Source organism: Rana temporaria, chromosome 1 (assembly GCF_905171775.1).
Source record: "Rana temporaria chromosome 1, aRanTem1.1, whole genome shotgun sequence".
Lineage (NCBI taxonomy): Eukaryota > Metazoa > Chordata > Amphibia > Anura > Ranidae > Rana > Rana temporaria.
Window position 1 is genome coordinate 407727489 of NC_053489.1, and position 26619 is coordinate 407754107.

The 26619-nt window shown below is 44.3% G+C and overlaps 1 protein-coding gene across 2 annotated transcripts in view; it reads right to left on the reverse strand.

Annotated features, from left to right (window-relative positions):
* Window positions 1-26619, reverse strand: part of CCNI (cyclin I) — a 60291-nt gene that overhangs the window by 15631 nt on the left and 18041 nt on the right. For both annotated transcript variants that reach the window (XM_040324106.1, XM_040324101.1), the window contains exons 3-4: window positions 8500-8634; window positions 4418-4492 (exon numbers count right to left, since the gene is read on the reverse strand). In XM_040324106.1, coding sequence (XP_040180040.1) covers window positions 4418-4492; window positions 8500-8634 — 210 coding nt within the window. The remainder of the gene's footprint in view (window positions 1-4417; window positions 4493-8499; window positions 8635-26619) is intronic.

Sequence of the window (26619 nt, forward strand, 5' to 3'; positions counted from 1 at the left end):
TGTATAGCATTTAGTCATTTGCAAACAACCTATGCATGATCATAGCACTTTTTCATATTATTGTATTACAATTTTTTCAAACATTTATCATTTTATTACAATATTTTATAAGTACAAGTAAATTCCAAACTACAGGATAAACAAATCATTTTGAAAGTACTAAGCAGCTTCAAGGGATGGCACCAATAGCAATGGTCTTATCAGGGCTCAAGTGCTGAGCGACTAGCCAGGCCTTAAGGGTTACTCGCCACCAGCAGCCTCACCTGTGCCCATCAATGCAGCCTCACCAGTGCCCACCAAGGCAGCGTGACCTGTGCATAAGAGGAGAGAGGGCAGCCAGATCATCACAGAGCGGGAATTGCTTGTTGCAACAGCTTTCATTTGAATTGTCATCCTGCCTCCTGACCCGTCACCTGTGATAGACAGAATGCTGGTCCAATGACAAATCTGTTACAGCGGGCATTCCCCGCTCTGATGATCCAGCTAGCGCGCCTCTTCCTCCCCTTTCTCTTCCCCTGGGCGATCGCTGGGAGAACGGCTGCCATAATACCCCGCCTGATGGCAGTGCTCGCCCTCCCCGTTCTGAAGCAGCCCACGTTTGCCAGAAATTATTTTTCACTCGCAAAACATGAAGCCCCGAAAGAGAAGCAAAAAGGTGTCTAAAAGAGATAGTAAGTTTGGTAAAGAAATTCTGGGGGGGGGGGGGGTTTAAAGTTAACAAGATATCGTTGGCAAATAAAGATATTTTATGGGCTGAGCCAGCAGCTTCAATACCCCTTATATCTGAATGGGAACTAACCGCCTCTGCCAATGGCTTCAGAGCCAGAACAAAAAGAAGTGGAGAGAGTGGATATGCCTGGCGGGTACCCCTCCTAATGTTGAAGAGAGAAGATTGAAATCCATAATATTTAATTTTAGACCGAGGGGAGTCGTATAGAACTGTCATCCAATGCATGAATGAGGCCCCAAATCCATATTGGCGAAGTACTGACATACGATAAGGCCACAAAAAAGGTGTCAAAGGCCTTATTCACATCAAGAGACAAAAGCATAGAGTCTAGCGAGTGGTTGTGGGCTACATGTTGTAGTTGTAATATTCACCCAATAGCATCCCCTGTCTGCCTCTGCGGTATGAAGCCTACTTGATCCTTCTTAATTAAATGAGGGAGAAAACAATCTAAACGGTTAGCCAGGATTTTGGGTCAGGATTTTTAGATCTATATTGATTAGGGAGATGGGTCTGAAATGAGCCCAGGAGGAGTGGTCACTGTCTGGTTTAGGGAGCATCACAATATTAGCGGTTAAAGGGTCTGAAGTAAAGGTCTGGCCATCTTTAACCACTTGGGATCCGCGCTGTGGACAAAAAAGACGTCCACAGCGCGGCTCTCAAGTGCCGGGTGGACGTCCCTGGACGTCCTGTTGTTGTTCCCCGTGCGCGCCGCTGGGGGCGCACAGCGGGGAAACAACGTGCCCGGCGCATCGCTCCGGAGCCGATGCGAGTGCCTGGCGGGCGCGATGTCCGCCAGACACCCGCGATCGTCGGTGACACAGCAGGACGTGGAGCTCTCTGTGTCCACTTTAGCATACCACTTCTGTCAGGACCAGCACAAGATGCGTTCAGAACAGGATCATGATCGACCATGGGGCAGCTAGGATAGAGGCTGATACCACTAAGGGGATATGCCTCCTCTACACATGTGGTCTATTCTGGAGTGAGAATGATGGGGGTGGGAATAATACGGAGAGAGAGAGAGAGAGAGAGAGAGAGAGAGAGAGAGAGAGAGAGAGAGAGAGAGAGAGAGAGAGAGAGAGAGAGAGAGAGAGAGAGAGAGAGAGACCAGATCATGAAATTGTAGAGTGAGCAAATTTTTTAGAATCGGGGGAGGGAGCAGTTCGCTCCAAGGGATATTTATCCAAAGAAGGGTTCAAGGCTAGGTTCGAATCTCCGGCAAGGAGGAGAGTACCCTTGCGGTGGGATGCAAACAAGCTACAGACATGGGACAAAAAGGGGTCGGAGTTAGGGGCATAATAGGTCATGCTAGTAATCCCAGTATCTTGAATAGTACCTTGCAGCAATAGATACCCATCATCGGGATCCGCTACACGTTTAGTGCAACTAAAAGGAACCGATTTGAGGAAGGCTACAAGTACCCCTTTTTGTTTGGTTGGAGCGTTGGCAAAAAAAACCTTAGTGTAAATAGATGCAATAACAAGTGGTCTTTTTGACCCCAGATCTCATATTCAAGAGGTCCTGTCATGCTTTTTTTCCCCCCATTACAAGGGATGTTTACATTCCTCGTAATAGGAATAAAAGTGACCAAATCTTTTTTTTTTCTATAAAAGAACAGTGTAGAGCAGAAGCAAAAACACATACGTGAGCAGCATCCGCATATAAAAAATGTTAAAAAAAAAAAAACACACGTGAGGTGTCGCCACGATCGGTAGGGGCGAGAGCAATAATTCTAACCCTAGACCTCCTCTAACTCAAAACATGTAGCCTGTAGAATTTTTTAAACGTCTCCTATGGAGATTTTTAAGGGTAAAAGTTTTTTGCCATTCCACGAGCGGGCACAATTTTGAAGCGTGACATGTTGGGCATCCATTTACTCAGCGTTATCACCTGATGGGATCAGAGATTGCACCCCGAGAATTCCACCAGAATTGTGTGAATTAGCATTCAAACAGTCAAATTGGACTTAACTTTTGGAATAGGACTCTGGGAGGCTGGAATTATTGGATGGAAATTACCTATATGGTTGATTTACATTGTTAATTTACACCCACGGTTTCATTTTTTATTACATTTTTGCAGATTATGAGTCTATAACTCATGAGCCGGTTCCAGAGGCTTTCAGCGCTGTTAATGTTTTATTGATAATTGTTTTAATAATATATATGCTTTTTAAAACAAACAAAAGGTGTATTTTTTCCAAGAAAAGTGGGCTTGCAAGACCGCTGCGCAAATACGGTGTGACAAAGTATTGCAACGACAGCCATTTTATTCACTAGTGTCGCTAGAAAAAAAAAAGTATAATGTTTGGTGGTTCCAATTAAGTTTCTAGCAAGTAAGTTTGCTAGTTTCTAGCAAGAAAAAAAACAAAACTTTTTTTTAACTTGTAAAACAAGTTTGTCGACTCAAGGCGAAAAGCCGACACACAGCAGATACACCTCATTGGTGACCTGATCTAATAAAACGTAATCGCAACACACAAAAGGAACTCCACAAGTTAGCAGTAACACCGGACCCTGAGGCCCAGGGCTGCAACTTGAAAATGTGGAGGTCACAACTCAAGTGGGGACATCCAGCACATTATATGAAGGACCCTCTCGAGCTACAGATTGGGTGTTCTCACCAAGCATAATAGGCAAAAAAAAAAAAAAAAAAAGGAGAGGGAGGGAAGAATTAATGGGTACAATCCTCAGGCGACCAAATATCTGAAATAGAGTATCAGTTCTGCATGACCAGGTGCTGCCATCCCTCAACTGGGGAAGCCCAGGGTAAAGGATCGAGTGAGGGCCTCAGGGGTTCCACGGATGCGGAAGTTATCTCTGTGGGCCCTGTTCTCTGCATCCTCTAGCTTAGCCTGTAATCTTTCAAGTTCAGCATTTCATTTGTCAATTTCATCCTCATGCCCTCCAATACTGTTGTTGCAAAGTCCATACGTTGCTCCAGTTGGTTAGTGCGGTGGCCTAGCTTTTTAAGGCCCCTTACTAATTCTGCAGAGACCTTGCGGGAGGCTGAGGTTATTTAGAGTGGAATTTGTGGAGCAGGGTGTCAGAATCCATGGTCATGGGGCTTATCAGATCAGAAGGGAACTATTGCAGGCTGTCCTCTAAAAGCTGCGTGGTGTTGTCTGGCTCCAGAGGCAGTGGGGCAACTTTGCTCCTACCTTTCCTGCAGCGGGGGGAGGCCTTTTGTTGTGAGCGATAGCGCTGCTGGCTCCGGGGTGTTCAATGCATAACCACCGGGAGCCTGGTGGTGTCCGCCGCCCCGGGATGTTGATGTTGGGATGCGGGATGTGCCTTAGCAAGCCGAGTAAGAGAGGTCTGATGGCACGGAGCAGGGAGATTATGCAGCCCTCTTCCCCCATCTCACGCATTCGCCCCCCTTATTACATAATATATATGGAGCAGGGACGGAGATAGAGAGATATCTCTCTCCCGCTAAAACATATACATCAGTCCCTGCCCTCAAGGAACGTACAAGCCACAAATTTAGATAGTAGTCTATTAACCTACCAGCATGTCTTTGGAGTGTGGGAGGAAAACCATGCAGGCACAGCGCTCCCAGGCAAAACTGTTATCCACTTAGCCAAGTTGTTTTTTTCTTACATAGTGTCAGGGAGTACCTGTATGCCACTCATATGTCCACAAACTAGTTCTAAAACACCATTACATCAGTGTAATTAGGACTCACCTCATCCTCTTCAATGGTTTTAGTAGCAAGAAAGAAGCAGCTGATTGCAATGCACCTCAAGTATTTTGGATGAGCCTGTAAAGTTAAAATTAAAATAAAATTTGGATATTCATAGCCATTCCGATTATTTTATTTCCAAACCATTAACATGAGCCCAGGATATGTTCTGGAAATCAGACTCTTCTTCCCTGTCTTGGCATTAGGGGAGCCCCAAAAATGTCAAATTAGCCAACACTAAATTGTAAAAGGCAGTAGTGCGTAAACCATGAGTAGATGATCACTGGGTGGCCCTTTGTGCTAAATCTAAAAGTGGTTGTTAAGCCACTACAATAAAAACCTCCCATCCCCTCAGTAACAACATTATGTGCCCCTGTGTCTGTTATATAAAAAAGCTGCCAATCTGTACCTTTATCAGAGCATCTCCCATTGCTCACATGACTCCTTAGCTCTCTCCTCTGCCCAGGTGACAGCTATAGCGGGTGGGGCCGCGCACTGCCGCTGACGTCAGCCGGGGAGGAGAGAGCCGAGGAGTCACATGAGTGCCGGAAGACGCTCCGATATAAAGGTACAGATCGGCAGCTTTTTTATACAACACAGGCACAGGGGCACATAATGTTATGTTATAGATAGGATGGGATGTTTTTATTGTAGTTAGGATAGCAGCAGGAGGAGGGGAGGGGGCAGGCACTGACACAGAGCAGACAGGCAGGGAGGGGGGGGGGGGGGCGGAGGACGACAGAGAAGGATAGAGCAGGGCTGCGGATGATGGAGGCATGTAAACTGACCACAGTGTCTGGGCTAAGCAGCCATGATAAACAGTTGTCAGTTCATGCTTTAAGGGAACAGGATCTGTTTTTGTGGGTAACAAACACTTTAACAGTGCAGATGCAGTATGTATTATTTCAAATTAAGAGATGGATAACCTTAATATACCCAGAACATTATGGGGGTGATTCACAGAGAGTTAGGCCGGCGTATCAGTAGATACGCCGACCTAACTCAAAATCTACGCCGATGCAAATTTAAGCATATTCTGGAAACCAGATACGCTTAAATTAGGCTCAGATACGAGCGGCGTAAGTGTCTTACACCGTCGTATCCTAAAATGTAATTTTTAGGCTGACCGCTAGGTGACACTTCCATTGCGGTCGGCCTAGAATATGTAAATGAGTAGATACGCCTATTCACGAACGTACGCTTGCCCGACGCAGTAAAGATACGCCGTTTACGTAACGCACTTTCAGGCCTAAAGTTATTCCATCAAATAGCTGGAATAGTAATGTTAAGTATGGCTGTCGTTCCCGCGTCGAAATTTGAAAATTTTACGTCGTTTGCATAAGTCGTCCGTGAATAGGGATTTACAGAATTTCCGTCCACGTCGAAACCAATAGGACTGTGCGGCGTACTTTGCCGCAATGCACACTGGGATATGTACACGGACGGCGCATGCGCCGTTCGTAAAATATGTCAATCACGTCAGGTGACCCCCCATTAACATAAAACAAGCCCCCTCAGCCGAATTTGAATTAGGCGCCATTGCGCCTGCCCGATTTACGCTACGCCGCCGTAACTTAGCAGGCAAGTACTTTGTGAATGATGTACTTGCCTCGCTAACTTACAGCGGCGTAGTGTAAACACGATACACTACGACGCCGCTCTACTTGAATCTAGCTAAATGTATATGGGCCGTAAAGGACAAAAAAAAAAAAAAAAATATACAGAAATATGGGTACCTGGTATGTAATCATCTCCTTACAGCTTAGTTTGCCTAACATTGCAAGGAGTTGTTAGCAGTTTTGCATTGTATAAAATGAGCAAAATATTATGAACATTATCAAAAACAAAATGGGTAACATATGCTTTTTATATTAATCACAAACTACAGAACCCAAACGTCAAGGCCAGAGGAGAGATCATACTACTGGCATCCGTAAAGTATCTAGAACAGGGGTGTCAAACTCAATTTCGTCTAGGGCCGCATCAGCAGTGTGGTTGCCCTCAAAGGGCCAGTTGTATTTGGGTTGCACTACATACAGAGGGCAGAGTTCAGGATTACGTCAGGATTATGCTACGTACACAGTGCAGGGATTCAGGGGTACGCTACGTACTTAGTGCAGGGATTCAGGAGTGCGCTATGTACACAGTGCAGGGACTCAGGGGTGCGCTATGTACAGAGGGCAGGGATTCAGGGGTGCGCTACGTACAGAGGGCAGGGATTCAGGGGAGCGCTACGTACAGAGGGCAGGGATTCAGGGGAGCGCTACGTACACAGGGCAGGGACTCAGGGGTGAGCTACGTACACAGTGCAGGGACTCAGGGGTGCACTACGTACACAGTGGAGAGAATCAGGGGTGCGCTACGTACACAGTGCAGGGAATCAGGGGTGCGCTACATACAGAGGGCAGGGATTCAGGGGTGCCTTACGTACACAGTGCAGGGATTCAGGGGTGCGCTATGTACAGAGGGCAGGGATTGAGAATATATATATATATATATATATATATATATATATATATATATATATATATATACATACATATACACACACACACACACACACACACACACATTATATAAAGGTTGCAGGTTTTTGCTGCATTTTCTGACAGTGCGCCAAAGATGAAGCATGTAGGAATTTTAGTGTGCTTTCAGAAAATGCAGAAAAAACACACAACCTTATAGAAATCAATAGGACTGTGGGTAAAATGCAGGAAAACTGCAGATACACCAGCAATGGACCAAAACACAGCAAATCAGTGTAAACCGACCTAAAAGCACAAGGGACCAAGCACTACCACAGGCATATGACACAATTACTGCTGCTGGAGAAAAAAAAGTTAAAAAAATGAGGGGAAGGGAGATCAGAGTCACTGAGCTCACACTTAGAAGGTACACAGGATATCTCCAGGGAACATCCATCTGCTGGCTGCTCTGTGCATAATTTCTCAGCCGCTGAAAAAAAATCTTTTTTTAACCCCATTGTGTTACTGGCCGGTTAATCGATTATGAAATTAATCGATTACAATTTTCATAATCGATTAGTTTTTTTGGCCCTAGACCGAAGCCCCCAAAGCCGTCCTCGTGTCCCCAACAGACATCTCTCCCGGAGGTTACTTCCGGGTATCGCAGCTCCCGCACTGTGATTGGCCGGAGCGGCGATGACGTCACTCTGTGCATGCGCACAGGAGCTGTCAAAAAAGGCATTATCCATTCTAAAAACTGGCATTCTCAGTGCGCAGACATCGGTGCATTTTTCTCTACAAATATCTCCTTAACCGTGTAGGTCAAGGAGATAGTTCATAAGAGATCGTAAGAGATCGTGCAAGTGATCAGAGAGGGTTTACAACCACTTTAAGGCGTCAGCGTATGCGTCAGCGTATGAAGACATTTTGGACAATTTCATGCTCTCTTTTCCTACAGATATGGGTGAGCGAGTTTGGGGTGGAGGAACTTGACTGGCCTGCACAGAGTCCTAACCTCAAGCCCATAGAACACTTTTGGGACGAATTAGAGCCAGGTCTTCTCATCCAACATTAGTGCATGACCTCACAAATACGCTTCTAGAAAAATGGCCAAACATTCCCATAGACACACTCCTAAACCTTATGGATAGCCTTCCCAGAAGAGTTGAAGCTGTCACAGCTGCAAAGGGTGGGCCAACTCAATATTGAACCCTACGGACTAAGGCTGGGATGCCATTAAAGTTCATGTGCGTGTAAAGGCAGGCATCACAATGCTTTTGGCAATATATGTAATGCTTGAAAGGACTGCCAGAAACTGCAGACCAAATAGAAGATATGAGGGTCAGAGAGAGTGTGGACATGCTACATTTTTGGCTGGGTATATGCTGCAGAAGACACTACAAAAAAACATGTTACTGTTAGGGGTCCCCACAACTTGGGAAATTTTATCAAGGAGTCACGGCACTAGCAAGGTTGAGAACCACTGGTCTATAGACTGCTGAGGTCCGAGGGATGCACATTATATACCAAAGGGCTACATGTGGCCTTTGGGCCGCAGGTTGGGCACCAAGGATTTCATCGCTTCAGAAATAGGGCATAATACAGAATACAAATAATCACCTTGACTGAGGCCAAGAATCGGTCCAAAATATTTATGGCGAGGGCAAGCGTTTCTGGGTAAACCTGGAACTGGTGTCTCAACTCGGCCAACCATTGGATAACATCATCCCGCTGTTGTGGAGAAATAGCTGTATCCTGTGCAAAACAAAGAGCAGAAGTTTCATTAATAAAGTTTGGCAGCATCCACCTATGCTGGGCATACTGCTTTATTGCAGGAACATTTTGCACACAAAATAGCCAGTAACATTGTGTGCATATGTAACATATGCAACGTTCGCTATACTAAACATAACACTTTGCACTTTGACCAACTCTTCACAATCCGAGTATGAATCAATAAACAGATCATAATGATAGGTAGGAATGTTAGCAGCTAGAACTATTGCAGCCAACACAGACAAGCGACATAACACAGACAAGCGACATAAAAAAAAAAAAAAAAAAAAAAGAAGACACCTCCATTTACTGAAAAGGTCAATGTAAACCTCCAAAGGATAACTTAAGATACATTCAAACCCGTGGCTAGGGGTGCATGGTTTCCTGTGTTCAGAGACAGCTAAACAATATGCTATGGCTACATACAATTAACGATCCCTGGCCACACAGTGGAAGATTTACTATAATTGGTGCACTAACCTCTGCATGGTAGCCAATCAGCTTCTAACCTTTCAGCAATACAGCTTGTTCAAGTAAGCTTTGACAATAAAACTTGGAAGCCGATTGGTTACTATGCACAGCTGCACCAGATTTTGCATGCTTTAGTTTTAGTCAATTACCCCACACCGTCTGTGTCCAGGGTGGTTCAGAGGCTCCAATTGCAGAAAGGGAAAGGGGTGGACTACCCCAAGTGTATTTTCCAAGCCAATTGCTTTTCTCCTAAAATTAGGTCAGCTACTAGTCTACTCATTCCAGGGAAAATGTCACTTCCCCACTATGGATTTACGTCACTATTTTGACGTTAAATACCGCTGTTATGGCAGATAGCTTTTCTTTAACGGCGGGCGGTCCGCTTTAAGATAAGAGTGGTCTCTGGGCTGGATTCGCCACAAGATTACTTTTAAATCGGCAGGGGGAGAGGTGAGCCTCCTGTTGTCTCCACTGCTTCCCGGATCCGTCGGTAGCAGTGGAGACAATCTAATGTTGAGTGAAGGAATGATGGCCCCCACTCGACTCTATGCCATTGAATAACGGGAGCAACGTCAAAACGTCACTTCTGCCCAAAGGCCTTAAAAAAAAAAAAAAAAAAAAAAAATTATTGCATTCAGGTGTAAAATGTGAGATCTGAGGTATTTTTGACCCCAGATCTCACATTAAAGGAGGACATGTCATTCTTTTTTTTTCCCATTACAAAGTATGTTCCTTGCAATAGGAATAAAAAGTGATCCGAATTTTTTTTTTTAAAAGTAATTTTTTTTCTAGCAAAAATTTTAGTTTGTAAACACCAAAAAAATAGCCTTGGCCCTTAAGCAGTTAAAAAATTCTACATTTTAAATTCTACGGTGGTTGGTTGCTTTGGCCAGTCTCCTAATTTTTTAACCTGTTGCTATTGGGGGTCTCAGTTTTACTGCAGCATTTTCCATAATATAAAAGTGTTGGGTAGAGTGATTTTTTTTTTTAATTACTTCATAATCTTTTAGACAAGCCCTATATAAAGTAAAAACATAAAATGTTTATAGTAGACAGAGTGTGGCAATTCGTGCTTGTATGTGCTCATTATGAATACCGTCATGAAATCCCACAACCGTGTTGTTAAGGCTTACATTGTAAGCACGCATGCTATGCCCGAGGCTATGTATAGTCTGAAATTTAACATTATCGTAGTCATTCTCACAGGCTTGCGCACGTTTTTTTTTGTTTGCAATGCAGGACTCCCAAGGAAAGCTAGCAGCCTCGAGAACAAAAAAAAAAAAAAAAAAAAAATTAGCACAATAGCAGTCAAACCCCTGAATTAAGCAGGCAAAACAGACTTTACGAGCTTGACAAAATAATGATCATCACTACAAACTGTATCTCCGGGTCATATAATAATGCCATTCCCGTACATTATGCTCTGTGGGAAACCACCAACATCACTCAATTGTAACTTATGTAGCTTTCGGTCTCCATTTCAAGGCAGGTCCGATTTACTGGTTAGTGTACTTGGGACTCTAACCTATTGGTATCTATGGTGCCCGTCTCTTTCCTGGACGTTCTGTTCTCTCATGTCATCACCTACTGCCTTTCTTTTTAAAATGTAAGGCTCCATTCACACTTGTGGGACTTGTCATGCAACTTTGGACATCAAGTCATCCCCCATGTTTTCCAAAATGATAACCATTCATATGTGCATGGCCTAAAGTTGCAGCATCTTCAAAGAAGTTCATGCACTACCCTGGTTTGACTTTCATGCAACTTCTGAGGGTTAACATTGAAGTCTATGGCCCTCAAGTTGCATGAAAGTCGTACCTGAATGTTATACACTGCAACAGTTGTTACATAGTAGGCGAGGTTGAAAAAAAAAAAAAGAGAAAGAAAGGACACAAGTCCATCAAATGTGTGTGATTTTATGTTAGTATTATATATCACCTGTATATTGTGGTGGTTCAAGTGCTTATCTTTGAAATTATCAATGTTCCCCGCTGAAACCAGCGTCTATGGAAGTGAATTCCACATCCTTGCCACCCGCTCTTACAGTTAAGAACCCTCTACGCGGTCTAAGGTGTAACCTCTTTTCTCCTAATCTTAATAAGTGGCCACGTGTCTTATCAACCACTTATGGACCACCCGCCATCATTATACATCAGTATTTTGAAGAGAGATATTATTGTTATGGCAGCAGCTAGCTACCATAACCCTGGTATCGTCCTCTTCAGCGGGCGGCCAACTTTCAGATAAAAGTGGTCTCTCCGGCAGATTCGTTGCAGGATCACTTTTAAAATCGGCAGTGGGCCTTTTCCTAAATCTTCAGATACCTGCAGATAATGAGGGCCAGAGGGCGATTCTTTCATTGGCCGCTGCCAAAGCATTTGACAGCGTCGAATGGCCCTATTTATGGGAGGTCCCGGGTCGCTTTGGTCTGGGGGACACTTGTCAGGTGGGTGCGTTTATTGTATGCTGCCCCCACGGGTAGGCTCCGTGTAAATGGGGATCTGACAGATCCTTTTCCTTTGTTTATAGGCACAAGGCAGGGGTGTCCTTTATCACCCCTGCTGTTTGCCTTAGCCCTTGAAGTGTTGGCGGCAGCGATGAGATCGTCCCCCTTGGTCACTGGCTTTACTAGAGGTCTGTGTGAGGAAAAGATTTCCCTTTACGCGGATGATACGTTGCTGTACTTGGGGGATGTGGACACGTCCCTTACGGCGGCTATGGACTTGATTAAAACATTTTGGTTCGTTGTCAGGCTTTTCGATAAACTGGAGCAAGTCTGTCCTTCTGCCTGTGGATGGCCCAATTGCTTCATTGCCGGATGCTGCTGGGTCTCTAAAAGTGGTTTCATCTTTTAAGTATTTGGGGGCTCAGGTATCGTCCAGTCCCCAGAAGTATTTAGAGGAAAATCTCCTACCCCTTTTCAAAAGATTGCAAACAACCTGTAACACTTGGTGTAAACTCCCGTTATCTGTTATAGGTAGGATAAAATTTGATCAAGATGGTGTGGGGCCCCCAACTGTTATACATCATGCATAACTCTCCTCAGTGGATACCCCGTAGATGGTTCACTCGGATAGATACCCTATTTAGATCAATAATTTGGAAGAAAAAAAATTGCCCGCATCCAACTTTCTACATTACAATATGGTAAGAACCCCAAATTCTATTTCTTGGCCTCTCAATTACAGCCTTTGTGTGGGATGGGGTGTATTGAGGAACGTGACTCCGTGATACTTTGTTACGCACGGGATCTCGGGATGCCTCGGTTTTGGCGTGTCTGGAGGCGGGGCTTCCGCACCTGCCACAGGCGGCGCCTACCGTGGTTCTCCTTAGGAAACTTTGGTTCTTGGTGAGGTCTAATTTGAGCATTGTAGGTTTTCTTGCAGAGACTCCTCTGTGGGACAATCCCAATCTAGCGGAAGTCTATAAGCTGGACGGTTTCCTGCCCTGGAGACTGGCTGGTATTCACAATATCGCCCAAATTTATCACCAAAATGTACTTAAGTCATTTCAGAACTTACAAAATGAATTTGATCTCCCTAGGCATCAGTTTTACAGATACTTGCAACTCCGGCATGCCTTACAGGCCCAGGGTCAGATTTCTGTTCTCTGTTTGTCTAGTCATCGCTTGATAAGAGAGATATATTTTTTGGCAAGGACAAAAAAGCCCTAATTTCCCATGTATATTCCACCCTTTTATCGACTATACAAGACTCAGCGGCTTTACCGTGTAGGAGAGGATGGACGGAGGACCTGGGTGATATTAAAACGGGAAAACATGGGACATGTGTTTACAGGCAGGACCTCTTACGTCAGTTTCGCAGTCTCACTGGCTGTCTCGCCTGTTTCTGTTACATAGGGCATATCGCACACCTATTCAATTGTTAAAGCAAACCCATCTCTCCTCCGTGTTTTGTTCCTAAGATTTTATCCCAATTTATATCTTCTAGCAAGGTTCGTAGTTTAGGGAAGTTTGCTCTTTGTATTCCCCTTAGGTTTCCTATTTGTGCAATTTATACTGAAGCTAATTGACCCGTGATCGCCGTTTCCTAAACTGCCCCTTATTTCCACATCCGTGATCAAGTCTGTATTGTTGGTAATCAGTAGGTCTAGTAACACTTTGTTTCTAGTTGGTGCATCTACCATCTGACCCATGAAATTGTCCTGCAAGACATTTGGGAACTGGCGAGTTGTGCTGCAGTTCTCAATTATCACTGATCAAAGCCAAAGTCGTATGCAAGTTGCACCCATCCAAAGTTGCGTAAAAGTTGCACAAGTGTGAATAGTGCCTAATTGATGCAATGCTTACTGTACTATGGTCTTATGTGTGGCGGCAGCCATGTTGGTTTTCTCTTTACATCAGAGCCTGAAGGAGAACAGCAAAATAGTGTAATCACTAAATTTCACCCCAAATCTTCCAATAGTTGACGTCAGAGGTCTTGGCTCTCACACTGCAGATATACAGGATGCAAAGGAGTGTTTAGGTATCCTTACATACCAGAAAGTTTACAATTTTTTAAAGAAATTTTCAGACACACACACAAAAAATATTTTTTTTTTTACTTTTTCATGGTTCCTCTTGGGTGCAATTAACATTTCTAAATCTTCTTTATAAATTAACAAGATCAATTGTCAGGCTTGGGGGCCAGTGGCTAAAGCAGTGGAAGGGCTCACACAGGAACGAGCAGTGTCCACTGGCCCTAAACGGTCAGAACAAAACTAGCAACTGATCAACAATTCATAATTTTTCTAACTTTAATAAAACGTTATTGCTTGGTATTGGCTGTCCCATTTTATTTTGCTCCATTTTGCATCCATCAACTGATCAAAAACAAGTCTTTCCAAAGCAGACATTCTAGCATCTATAGTTGGTGTAAAGCATGTTGGAAATCAGACTGTTCGATTGCTGGGTAGTTACTAGTGCAAGCATATTCTCATGATTAGCTGTTAGAATTTCCAGCTAGGATCATGTGATAGGCTGTGAAAGGAGGTAAAAGGCCATGCATTAGCCTTATCTTATCACCACATAGGACATGGCAAGAAGGGTGTCATTCCAGCAGACTTTCTGTGGGAAGACAAGCAAAGTGCAGTAATCAGATTCTGCCTCAGTCACTCACATTGCCAGTGCGCTGTGATCAAAGTTCACCAGCCCTGCAAAGTATCAGGGTCATAAATCCTGGCAAACTTCCCAGATTTATTCCTAATCTACAGTCAAGGTCTTATTTCTGTAAAAAGTTTGTATTATCGTCATGCTAAGTAATCGAGAGAAGGAGGAACTATGCCAATCAGCTGTCTGAAACCAACTCCCGAGAAATTTGACGTATTATGGTTAGACACAGCTCATCATTGGTTCCATTTCAAGGCAGAAACTGCCATAATTGTTATGAAAAAACTACTAATCTAAAGCCGGGTACACACCAAGTCTTGGTTCACACTGGATGCAGATGCAGGGATCCTGTGCATCCTGGTTCAATGTTTCAGTTTAGATTTCAGCCTGAATTCGGACCTGAAACGGACCAATAGACGCACAAGACTCCTGTGCAATTCACTCTGGAGCCGCATCAGAGATATCTGGACTGGCTGCCTTACACACCGGCCGACATTCGACCCGTGTGTACGGAGCTTAAAAAGAGTGGTTAAAATTACCGGTATTTATTTTTTCCTGCCATCTGTGTATCATTATTGACATTTTTGTGTTTAATGCCGCTTTAAGCATCTTCTCATGTCTTTTTTTTAACAGTGATGTTTTATTGAGACAAAAAAAGCAGGGTTACATTGTCACATGTATACAAAAGCACAGTACAATACAAATATCAGGGGGAGGTTGTAGGGCTCATAGCGAGTCCAAGTCCCTAGCCACTACACAATGTCAGGGTGGAAAACAGGATGTCCAAACCCCCACCTGTACCATAGGAAACGTACCGGGGTCCTCAACAATGCCCGCCCCCTCTGAGGATCATACAGGAAGGGGGAGCAATAGACCAGAGAGCGCAGAGAGGGGGGGGGCTGGGGGGGGGAAGGGTGGGGGGGGAGAAAGCAATAAGGAGCAGCTTTTATTATACATGAATAGTTCAGCAGCCGAACCTGAAACCACCTCTAGCCCCTGGCATCAATCCACGCGGACCACACCTTGTCAAACTTCGCCGGGCACTGTCTACTCTCATACGTGATCCTGTACAGCGGGAGCACATTATTGATGGACCGGGTCCAAGAGTCCACCGTGGGCGGATCCGCCGCCTTCCACTTGAGGAGGATTTCCCTCCTGGCATAGAAGAGGGAGAAAGTAAAAAACAGCTTGGAGTACCTGTCCCCCTGCACCTCCTCCAAATGGCTCAGGAGGAGAAGCAGGGGCTCCACCGGGATCTGCAGCCCAGACACCGCGCTCAGGACCTCGGCCACCCGGCTCCAGTAGGGCTGGATCCTGGGGCAGGACCACACCATGTGCCAAAACGAGCCCTCGTGGATCCCACAGCCATCTTCTCATGTCTATTGGTACTGCAAGTAACTGTTCTGTTTACCTACATCTATTCCAGTTTCTGAGCTCTAAACATGTACAGTACTGTCCTAATCCACAAGTCTAATCTCCAGAACATATCTGTCAACATTATAGGTTTCCAAACTGTTGATTTGTTATTTTTAGCAGCTATTTTTTAAACTGTCTGACGACATCTGTTGGTATTGCAATGCTACAAGGACTTGAACTTACTAAAAGTAATTATTGAAAACCAAAATCCTACTTATAGTAAAAGGTGTGTATATTATTATTATTATTATTTGCATGGGTGCATAACAATATGTATCACCTGTATAAAGGTGATGTGTGCACCTGCATGTAGTATCACATTTGTGGGTAGCATAAATACCGCACATGATGAGAAAGAACATTAAAACATCAACATAACAAATAATTGGCACAAAAAAATGCAATAAAATTGTCAAACAGTATGGATAATAACATTCACATATAGACTGGGCAGCACAGAGCAAACTATTGTGGAATGGATATAAAGATTATATGGGTCAAAAAATGATTGGATATATCTGGATGGAATCCTAATTAGCGTAAAGCTACATCCTTGATGCCCGACGCGTTTCGTGTGAAAACACTCTTCAGGGGCTGATGACATAGGGTATCATGAGAAATGCAGATAGTTGGCCAATGCAGAAATGACCTGCAGCACCAGAGCATTCGACAGAACCTTTAGCACAGTGTGCATAGGACCACCCTTTTTAAATGGTCTGCCACAGTGCCTGGATGTATATACAGGCAACCACAAAATACACAAGGACCAGGAGGAAAAAGAATTCATGCAGTCAAAGCGGATAGGAGGGAGATGATGGCCGGGCTGCTGGTGGTGGGGCTGTGGCTGCTACACACGGCGGGGGCCAAGACCGTGCATGGCAGCTTCGACAGCGCCCTGGCCTGGCACATCTTCACGTTCTTGTTCCATGGGGAGCAAGCCGTGTTGCACGTTCGCATTTGCAATGTTGCAGCTGCAGTTGGAAAGGATGCTTCATTTAAAGTACCAAACTCCCTTTTTCTTCTTTTTTATTACCAATACCCGGGATGGAAGCAATTTTCCCCATGTGCTTCATTTAAAGTCCCCATATTCCTTCATATTTCAACATTCAATGGACTCCGGTGTAGTGTCACATTCCGCTCCCTATCACAGAATGCTCTGGAAGTGACGTTGCGCCTAAATATTAGACACTGCGCATGCACGATGCGTTCCAAACACTTGCACGATGCGTTCCAAACGATTTGCGACAATATAGACCAGTGAAACCGTCAGATAATGTCGGCTCCCCATCACAGATTGCTCCGGAAGGGATGTTCCGTTGCCGCCATCTTGCTACACCCCACTCCTGCACAGTAATGATAGAGTGAGAAGGGGGCAAGCGGACATCTTGCTACACCCAAAGGAGTTTTAGATTTCACATTTATTTTCAACACAAAACGGAGCTTATATGCTAAAATACAGTATTTGGAAATCCCACGGAAGGTTTACATGTTAAATTTTAAAAGCAGCAGCAAACCTGCTGACCTTCCATGTTTGCTAATGTGACTGCTGCTTTTAAAAATTTAACATGTGAACAGTCCGTCGGATTTCCAAATATTGTATTTAAGCATATAAGCTCCATTGTGTATTAAAAATCGAAAACTCCGGTGAGTGTAAAGAAATGTCCCTTCTCATGCTATCATTACTATGCAGGAGTGTGGGGTGTAGCAAGATGGCGGCGACAGAAGGTCACTTCTGGAGCAATCCATGATGGGGAGCTAAATGTGACGAGACAACTGGTCTGTATTGTCGCAAATTGTTTGGAACGCATCGCGCAGTACGAAATTTCTCGCTGCAACGTTACTTCCGGAGCATTCTGTGATAGGGAGCGGAATGTGATAATACACCGGCAGCCGATTCTGTCCCTCCTCCAGACCCTGCACTTTTTGCTTTCCAGCGTCTTCCCAGAAGCAGTAAGGGAGGGTGGGGGCACATGACTACTGTGAGTGGGGGCTCTTGACACTTGATGTAAGGGGGGGGGGGGGCTCTGGACATCTACTTATAAATATTATGAGAATAATACAATTCTATGCCAGTTGAAAAGGAGGTAGTAGATAGATTTACATAGTCCTACAGATACAACCCCTGGACTACCACCTCTGGGCCACGTGAATTCTTTAGCCCAAACAGAACTTTAGTGCAGCAATATTTTACAGTTTTCCACTGGTTCCAAAAAAGAAAAGAATTGTACCAAGTTATTTTTCTAAAGCACCTCAAATATTTAGGCTTCATGCACACTGGAGCTTTTGCAAATGCTTTCCTCCTGGCAGAAGAAAATCAGCTTTGAAAAACACGCCAAAACAACAAGCCATTTGGGGGCATCAAGCGGTTGGGCGTTTTTTTTGCCATTGGCCAGAACAATTTCTAACTGTGGGGGGAGTGTACTGACAGGGAGTACAGAGAGATCACTGATCCTACTTAAAAAGTTAAAGCGGTTGTAAACCCTCACATATACCTAGTGAAGTGACTGACCTCAAGTGATACACTGACATTAAAAGAGTTGTAAAGTAAAATCTATGCATTAAGGTGAAAAAACATCTGATGCTGCCAGCCCCCCCCGATATACTTACCTGACCCCTCGAAAGTCCCGCGCTCGGTCCCGAGATCCTCTTCGCTACTCAGCCTGCCCGCTGATTAGCTAGAGCGGATGGATTGAGAGCAGCTGTCAATCACATCCAAGTGACGCGGCGCGCCAAGTGATACAGTGAGCGGCTATGGCCGGTCGCTGTATCACGGGAGCGCACCCGCAATTACTCACCACTTGCGGGGAGAACCACAGACAGCCGCCGAGGGACCCCAGAAGACGTGGATCGGGGACACTCTGTGCAAAACAAACTGCACAGTGGAGGCAAGTATGACATGTTTGTTATTTTAAAGGAAACATTTTTTTTCCCTTTACTAACCCTTTAAACAAATCCTCCTACATATGTTGTACCGGTTTATCTGCAGCAGGGGCGTTGCTAGGTGGCAAAAAGATCAGGGGCTTCAGCCCGAAGTCCAAGGCCGGAAACCGGGGGGTAGTGTATGTGGCGCGGCTTTTTTTTTTTTTTTTTTTTTGAGCTGGGTGGTGGGGTGGTGGGGTTGTGCGACCAGTGCCCATCAATGCTGACCACTAAACTCACCTGTCTGATACTGACCTACATAGGGTAGTGACATACATACACTGACCTGCCTGACCTACATACACTCCCCAAGCGGGGATGTGGCGTGGCAGCGGCCGCATAGCAATTCCCACCTTCTGGAGCCTGCAGGCTATGATGGACGTCTTGCGGTCCTGGCATTGGCGCTGCAGGCTCCAGAAGACGGGACCTGCTATGGCACTCGACCACTTTCGTCCGCAGCCCAGAGCGCTCAGGGCCAACAATGGAATGCAGCATTCCATAGACTCTGGGCTTTTCAGGGACCCATTTGGGGCTCCTGCCCCCCAAGCCCCGCCCTCCCAACGCCCCTGATCTGCATTCTTCTCTTCTCTATAGCCATTTAAAGTTCTGAATTTTTAAAGCTTGTAAAAAAAAAAAAAAAAGGAGCAGAGAGCTGAAGTTACTCTGCAGAGCTCGGTGAGGAAAGCACACAGGAATGGAGCTGAGGCCGTCACTGTGCTGGAGCTCCCTCCCCTGCCATCATTTTTCTTTTGGTGTCACTTAAAGGGACTCCTACAAAGAAGACTGGATGGGAGATATGGGACTTTAAGGTGCATTTTGTACAAATCCATACAACACAATCAGTTAAAAAGGGAAATATTTATTAAATCACATAGAAAACGATAAAAACACTTCATACGGTGCACCAGTGTCCATTAACGATAAAGAACACTACTTTTGGAGATACACGGTTGTTTCCATGCTCTTATTCAACATGTTTCGCCGCAAGGCTTCGCCAGGAAAAGGCGTGGTGTCATAACTACTGATCATGGGTAAAGAAATATATTTCAAAAGTTTGTAAGATGTGTTCAAGTAGCCCTGAGCACCCAAATGATTAAGGACTGATCATACACCTATACCGGAACCTTCCGCGGGGAGGGGGGGGGGGTATGTCAACATAGGGTGTGTAGTAGATAGAAAAGGTAAGACTTTCAAAAATACTGTACACAGAGTGCAGGGAGCCTAATTATTCCCTAGATGGCACCAGGTACCATAATATCCAACACTGCAAACTAGATATTGGGGACGTATCCTCTCAACACTCCAGGCATCCAGTACTCGAAAGGAAGAGGTGGCCTGATGGTTAAGAGGCCCACCTAGACCTGCTCACTGTTTGTGAGAGGATCAGGCTCCCAGTTTGCAGTGCTGGCTGTTGGATATTATAGCACCTGGTGCCATCTAATGAATAATTAGGCCACCTGCACCCTGTGTACAGGATTTTTTAAAGTCTTACCTTTGTATCTACTACACACCCTATGTTGACATACCCCTCCCTGCGGGAGATCCGGGATAGGCGATCAGTCCTTAGTCGTTTGGGCGCGCAGGGTTACTTGAACAGACTCCTCTCTCACAAACTTTGAAATATACATTTCTTTACCTATTATGAGTAGTTATGACACCACGCCTTTTCCTGAGATAGCCTAATGGCGAAACATGTTGGATTAACAGCATAGAAACAACGTGTATCTCCAAAAGTAGTTTATCGTTAATGGACACTGGTGCACTGTACAAAGTACTTTTATCTTTTTCTATGCGATTTAATAAATATTAACCTTTTAAAAACGGATTGTGTTGTATGGATTTGAACAAAATGCATATCTAAAAGTCCCATATTTCCCATCCAGTGTTCATTGTATCCGCAATTAGTAGATGTTGGTGCCATATGTTGCATATATTTTAATCCTGGACCTGACCACATACCTTATCATTTTTTGAAGTTACTCATGCTGATAGCAGAGGAACCACTTTAAAAGCGGACGTAAACTCTGCCTCTCGCATGCTCCTTATCAATGCAGCGAATATGTTCACAATTTCCATTACATTCTGTCCAGATAGTAACCCCTTGTGATGTCTCTTACTTGTACTTAGTGTAGTTTGTAATTTGTTCCTCCTCGTCCGAAGCCGGCGCCATGTTGAGTCCTGTCTTCTGTGTCCACAGAGATTTGAGCTTTGCCCTTTCTGTTTCTCCCTGCTGAAATCTCGTACTAGTGCAGCGACTGTGTAGGCAAGCCCGTTTTTCATGAATACTATGGCAACCCTGTCTGACAGCGAAAATCTCAGTTGAGGCTGTGCTCTCGCAGGATTGCGGAGCAAAGCCGTAGAGAGGCTGTGATCGTGGGACGGAATGTTATTGCAAGGACTAAAGGCACGAGAAGCATGCCGTAAAAAGGGGACATTATGCACACGTGCCGACGACATCAGAGAAGTAAAACAGCAACGGATTACATGAAAAGTAAGGAGGATAGAAGAAGAGATCCAAAGACAGCAATTTGCACAGTATGTGCTGATTATTTAAATTAGGAAAATTGAACTTTGAGAGTTTGCAACCACTTTAAATGCCTGAAAAATTAAGCGTTTGAGTGGAAGTGCGCATGAGGTCTTAAAGTGGTGTTCCGCCCCCCCCCCCCCAGCAAAAAAACACACACACACACACACAGTAGCTGCTGACTTTTAATTTTAGGAATATTCTGAATTAGTTCTGGAATCCAGCGATGTAGGCACCCCAGCCAATGTTTTCATTGTCTCTCAGGTGCTGCTGCCACCATTCGTAGCAAGGGAAATGGCAGTGAAGCCTTTCAGCTTCACAGCCGGTTCCCTACTACGCGTGCGCGAAGCACGCTGCACATTCTGAATGGCTTGGCGGCGGGGGAAGGAGGAGGGGGGCCGACCTTCCAACTGAACTCGCTGCTGCGATATCTCTCAGAAGTGGGGACAGGTACCCTCTCCCCTCCCAAAAAGGTTGCAAGTGTATTACCGGAGAGGGGGAGAAAGTAGATAAGCGGAGCGTCCACTTTTAGGTGGAACTCCACTTTAATATCTGAAGCTGGTCATAGATGGATTGAAATTCAGCCAGTGTAGCAGGGACTGTCTGAATTTCGATTCACCTATGGCCATTCCCGTTCATGAGAAGTCAATCCAATGACCGACTTCTCACGAACAGGCTTGTTTAAAAAATTTGTATTCCATAGTGCCAATTAGTGCAATAAGACAGTAAGGAGTCCCCACTGTCAGCACAGCAGGGAGGATTCCACTATCCACCTTGCTTTTGTGGATGGGGGAAATGCGTTAAATTTTTTCAATCAGCCCACTGGCTGATTGGAAAAAAAAGAAATATGAAATGGATCCATGTATCACCAGCTTGAAGTCATGCAGGTTAAATTGTTTAATGCACATCACCACCACAAGCATATACATACCAATTCACACATCAAGCAATTACGTCTTCCATCTTGTCCAAACTACTGTACACCCAAGAAAATAAGTATTGGAAAAGTATTGTCAGCCCACACATGGTAGGATTTACAATTACTGGCATCAGTCTCTGCAAATACTCGGCACCTCTAGAATCACTTTTGCATTCTGCTGCCTCAGCTAGCTGCATGTCTCTTTCATCTGTTTTCTTTGTTTTTAACCTGCTCTTGGGTTTGCTTAACAATTAAATCTCCCTACAGAAAGTGATGAAATATTTGGCATTCATTGTTGAGAAGGTGAAACTGTAATAATCATAGTAGCAGTGTGCACTTTAAGCAGTGAACTGGCAACTTTGGTGTCAACTTCAAAAGTGAAATCAAGTGTGTCTCATATGTGAACTTTAAAAACCAACATAATCCCATAATCTGCATGGGAAAAAAAAAAAAATCGGTTTAGCTTTGGCTCCCACACTATATAGAGCAATACAAGAAAGGTACACAGATGCTTGAAATGTGTATTCTGCTTAAAACATGAACCTCCAAAATAAAATAAAAAATAGATTTTGATAAAGCTTCCCCATGCTTTTTTATAATTTAGGAATTCTTAATAAATGATCAAGGACATATGGGGGCTGATTTACCAAGCCTTTGCTCCATGACTCATGGAGCAAAGACAGGAGTAAAAGCCGTTTTGTCATTTACTAAAGAAATACGCTGCCAGAGCAGCATATTTCTTTATTTACTATAATGCCTAGTGCGCCCAGGAGAGGGCGCATGGTGCGCCTGTATAGACCTGGCGTACGGCATTTAGAAATGTAAATAGAAGGGGTTTGGGCGAGAGTTTATTAGGGGGGGGATGTGTGGCGATTTGGGGAAGTGTAGCGACATGTGTTTGTTTAAGTTTCCCGGGCCAAATTGAAAGTGAAAGTGTTTTTTGTGAAATCGAGCGCCGTACGCCGCAAGTAGGAATAAACCTCCGGGAGGTTTATTTGCATACTGCGCATACGTGCGGGGCAAATACACATCCTTTTATGCACGCCGTCTCACTACGCCGGGAAAATCTTGGTAAATCCCAAGCAGCGTAGCTGTGATTGCACAGCTTGAGTCGGCGCACGTGAAAGGCCGAACTGTTTTCAGCTTGCGCTGACCATGAAGGGGAACTCCGCGCCAAATTTCAAACAAAAAAACGGCGTGGGTTCCCCTGCAATGGCACATCAAGCCCCTCGACTTGGTCTGGATCATAAGAGGTTAACCTACGCTGAAAAAACAGCGTGGGGTTCCCCCAAGATCCAGACCAAACCCTGGGCTTTCTTTCCGCTTTCTTCTCTGTTCCCTCTTCTGCCTGTCTCCTCCGGGGGGCAGGGCTTCTCTCCGCTGTCTTCTTCCTTCTTCTCTTCCATTTGAAAACAGAGAAGTTTCGTTTTTTTTTTTTCCTTCACAGATCATATTTACCTAAGTGGATGCAGCATTGGTCCAATGCTGCATCTGCCCCCCACTGGCTCCAAGACTGATCAAACACTGCTTGGTCCTCGGTGCTCCCTGAGCAGAAAGCTCAGACCACTGTCCACTGAAACCGAGTCACAGGAGTGCAGAATGAACTGCACTCCTGTCATCCACAGGAAAAGTACAGTCAAATGAGCTTTGGCTATACTTCTCCTTAATGCTTGCTGACCTTCCCATAGGGAGCAGTGATCTCCGTCATGCTGTAGTGAGCCCACCCCCCCCCAGTTAGAACCACTTTCTAGGACACATTTAACCCCTTGATCCCCCCTTCGTGTTTAACCCCTTCCCTGTCAGTGTCATTTATACAGTAATCAGTAAAAAAAAAAAAAAAAAAAAAAAAAGGAAGCACAGAGGTGATCAAATACCACCAAAATAAAGCTTGATTTGTAAAAAAAAAATAAAAAATAAAGAAGAAGAGGACATCAATTGTGTTAGGGTACAATGTCACATGACGTGCAATTGTCAGTTAAAGCAATGCAGTGCTGTATCGCAAAAAATGACCACTCATTAAGCAGCCAAATCTTCCGGGGCTGAAGTGGTTAAAAACTGTATACTCTGTGGCACCATATATTTCATGATTTTTTTGCATACCTTATTTTGAAAATTTATATGGAGTACCACATTTCTATTTTCGAATCAATGCAATCTTTTTACCCCCCCCCCCCCCCCCCAACACAGCGTATTGTGCAGGATACAAGAAATAAAGGAATATGTGCACTGATCAATTTTAGCAGTTGTTTGAATTTGCCCTTTCACTAATCCTATAACTAAGCAAAATTTAGCCCTAGCAAAAAGGTTTAAAGCCTTTTATTTTTTGTAACGTTGTTATATGCTCTTTCTGCACAATTATAAAACCTGTCTGAAGACGACAAAGATATAATTTGTTTTACACCGTAATTGTTCTGCACGTACGTACGAAGCTTTGCAGAAGCAAATAAAACTTTTCCATGAGTACATACTGCATTATTACCATGATAAATGCCCCCAGGACAAAGAAACAATGTATGAACTTAAGAACACTCTGAACAATGGGGAAGCAGATGTTCAGTAATATTGCTCTGTAGTGAAAACCAGTAGGAGAATGAACAGACAAGATGTCTGAATGATCTGGGACAAATTGTACAGATGACCGATAGATGGACACTTAAATACATATAAAGTACAGTAATAAAATGGCCTAGAATAACACCTGAACCCAACCTGAAAAAAGAAATTGGTGTAGAAGAGCTCACTCTGGTTCAAAGGTGATAGATGAGCAGACTAAATATTTTGATTTTTTTTTATCATCAGTCAATAATAAAAAATGAAAAAAAGAAGAAGGTGGTACAATTTAGGATGTTAGTTGATATTATTCAAACTATGTCCCCAGACTACATGCACATCTACTATTTGAAGAAGCGCACAATTTATGCCATTTTACAGTCTCACAATACGCAGCATTCTCATTAATATTTCCATGCAGTCTTGTCCTAAAAGTATTACGGGAGAGAGAAAAATCAGACACAGCTTCCTTGTCACTTCCTGGTCATTTGCACAGCTGGAATAAGGAATCTGTGCGAACGAACGATCAGATTATCGATCAATCGCTTAGAAAGCTGTACATTTCGTATGATTTTCAGATCGTGTGTACAGGCCATAAGAGGGAGATGGCAAAACATCCAGTGCGCATGAGGCCCAACAACAACAATCAAAACTATATATTTTACAATTAACTCAGATGAGCTAAATCACAAACTGAAACCAAAAAGAAAATTAAAAAACTTTATGCACTTCCTCCACTCTCCGAGTACCTATGAGCTGGTGTTGGAACAATGGGAAGCTCCAATCTGCTAAGAGACAAGCATTTCAGAAATCTTTGTGGGGGGGGGGGGGATTTATGAAACCTGGGGATGTAGAATCTAGAGCAGCTGTGCATGGAAACCAATCAGCTTCTAACTTCAGTTTGTTTAGATAAGCTTTGAAAATAAAAGATGCTGACTGGATGCCATATGCAGCTGCTTAGTTTTAATAAATTCCCCTTTAATGAATACAAAGGGGAGTTCCAGTCTCCTGTGAAAAAAATAAAAGTCAGTAGCTACAAAAACTGTAGCTGCTGACTTTTAAAAAACAGCCACTCAACTGACTCCTTGATCCAGCGGTTTGCTCATTTTCACCCGCTGTCTTCTTTCCTCTGCGCCGGCATCTTCACTATGGGCATTCGGCTGTGAAAGCTTGCAGCATCACAGCTGGGTGCTCGCTGTGCATCGTGGGTGCAGTCTTCTGCAACCTGTCACATGTCCCAGAAGACTGCAGGGGGGGGGGAGAACTTCCACTCCAATCAGCTAGGTGGTCAGAGCGGAGGTGGGAGCAGGTACCTGCCCCCCGGTCCTCAAAAGTGCCAATCTCCAAGAGGAGCGGGGGACGATTCCTTAAACCAGTACTTCCCTTTTGGGTGGAGCTCCGCTTTGAGCATAGCCTGCAGCAGTGGTGAATCCAATGAAGTTTATTTTATCCCCCCCCCCCTTTGTGGACTGCAGGTTGGGGGGGGGGGAAATGAAATCTTTCTAGACTTGTGGCAGCACAGTAGCCAAGTGGTTAGCACTTTTGTCTAGCAGCACTGGGGTCGCTGGTTCAAATCCCAACCACAGCATTACCTGAATGGAGTTTGCATGTTTTCCTGTGCCTGCATGGGTTTCTTCCGGGTACTCTGGTTTCCAACACTCCAAAGACATGCTTTTAGGTTAATTGGCTCCTGTCTTAATAGGTCCTAGTATGTATATGTATGAATGCGAGTTAGGGACCATAGATTGTAAGCTCCTTGAGGGCAGGGACGGATGTGACTGTACAATGTATATGTAAATTGACAACGCTATATAAGCACCTGTAATAAAGAGACTGCGTCCACTGAGAAGTGGAGACATCCCTGCTAATAGGAGACCGAAGGCAGAGATGCGTTTGAGCTCACTCGCAGTTTATTCCCAAATACATTTGACCTGAAGTTGACTTCCTTTCAATGAAAATAGAAAAATTATGATCTGTGTATAACCTTACCTGTTTAACTGAATTCGATTATTGATTGATTTTTGTTGAATCGTAAATGTTAGAATACACTTATCAGTG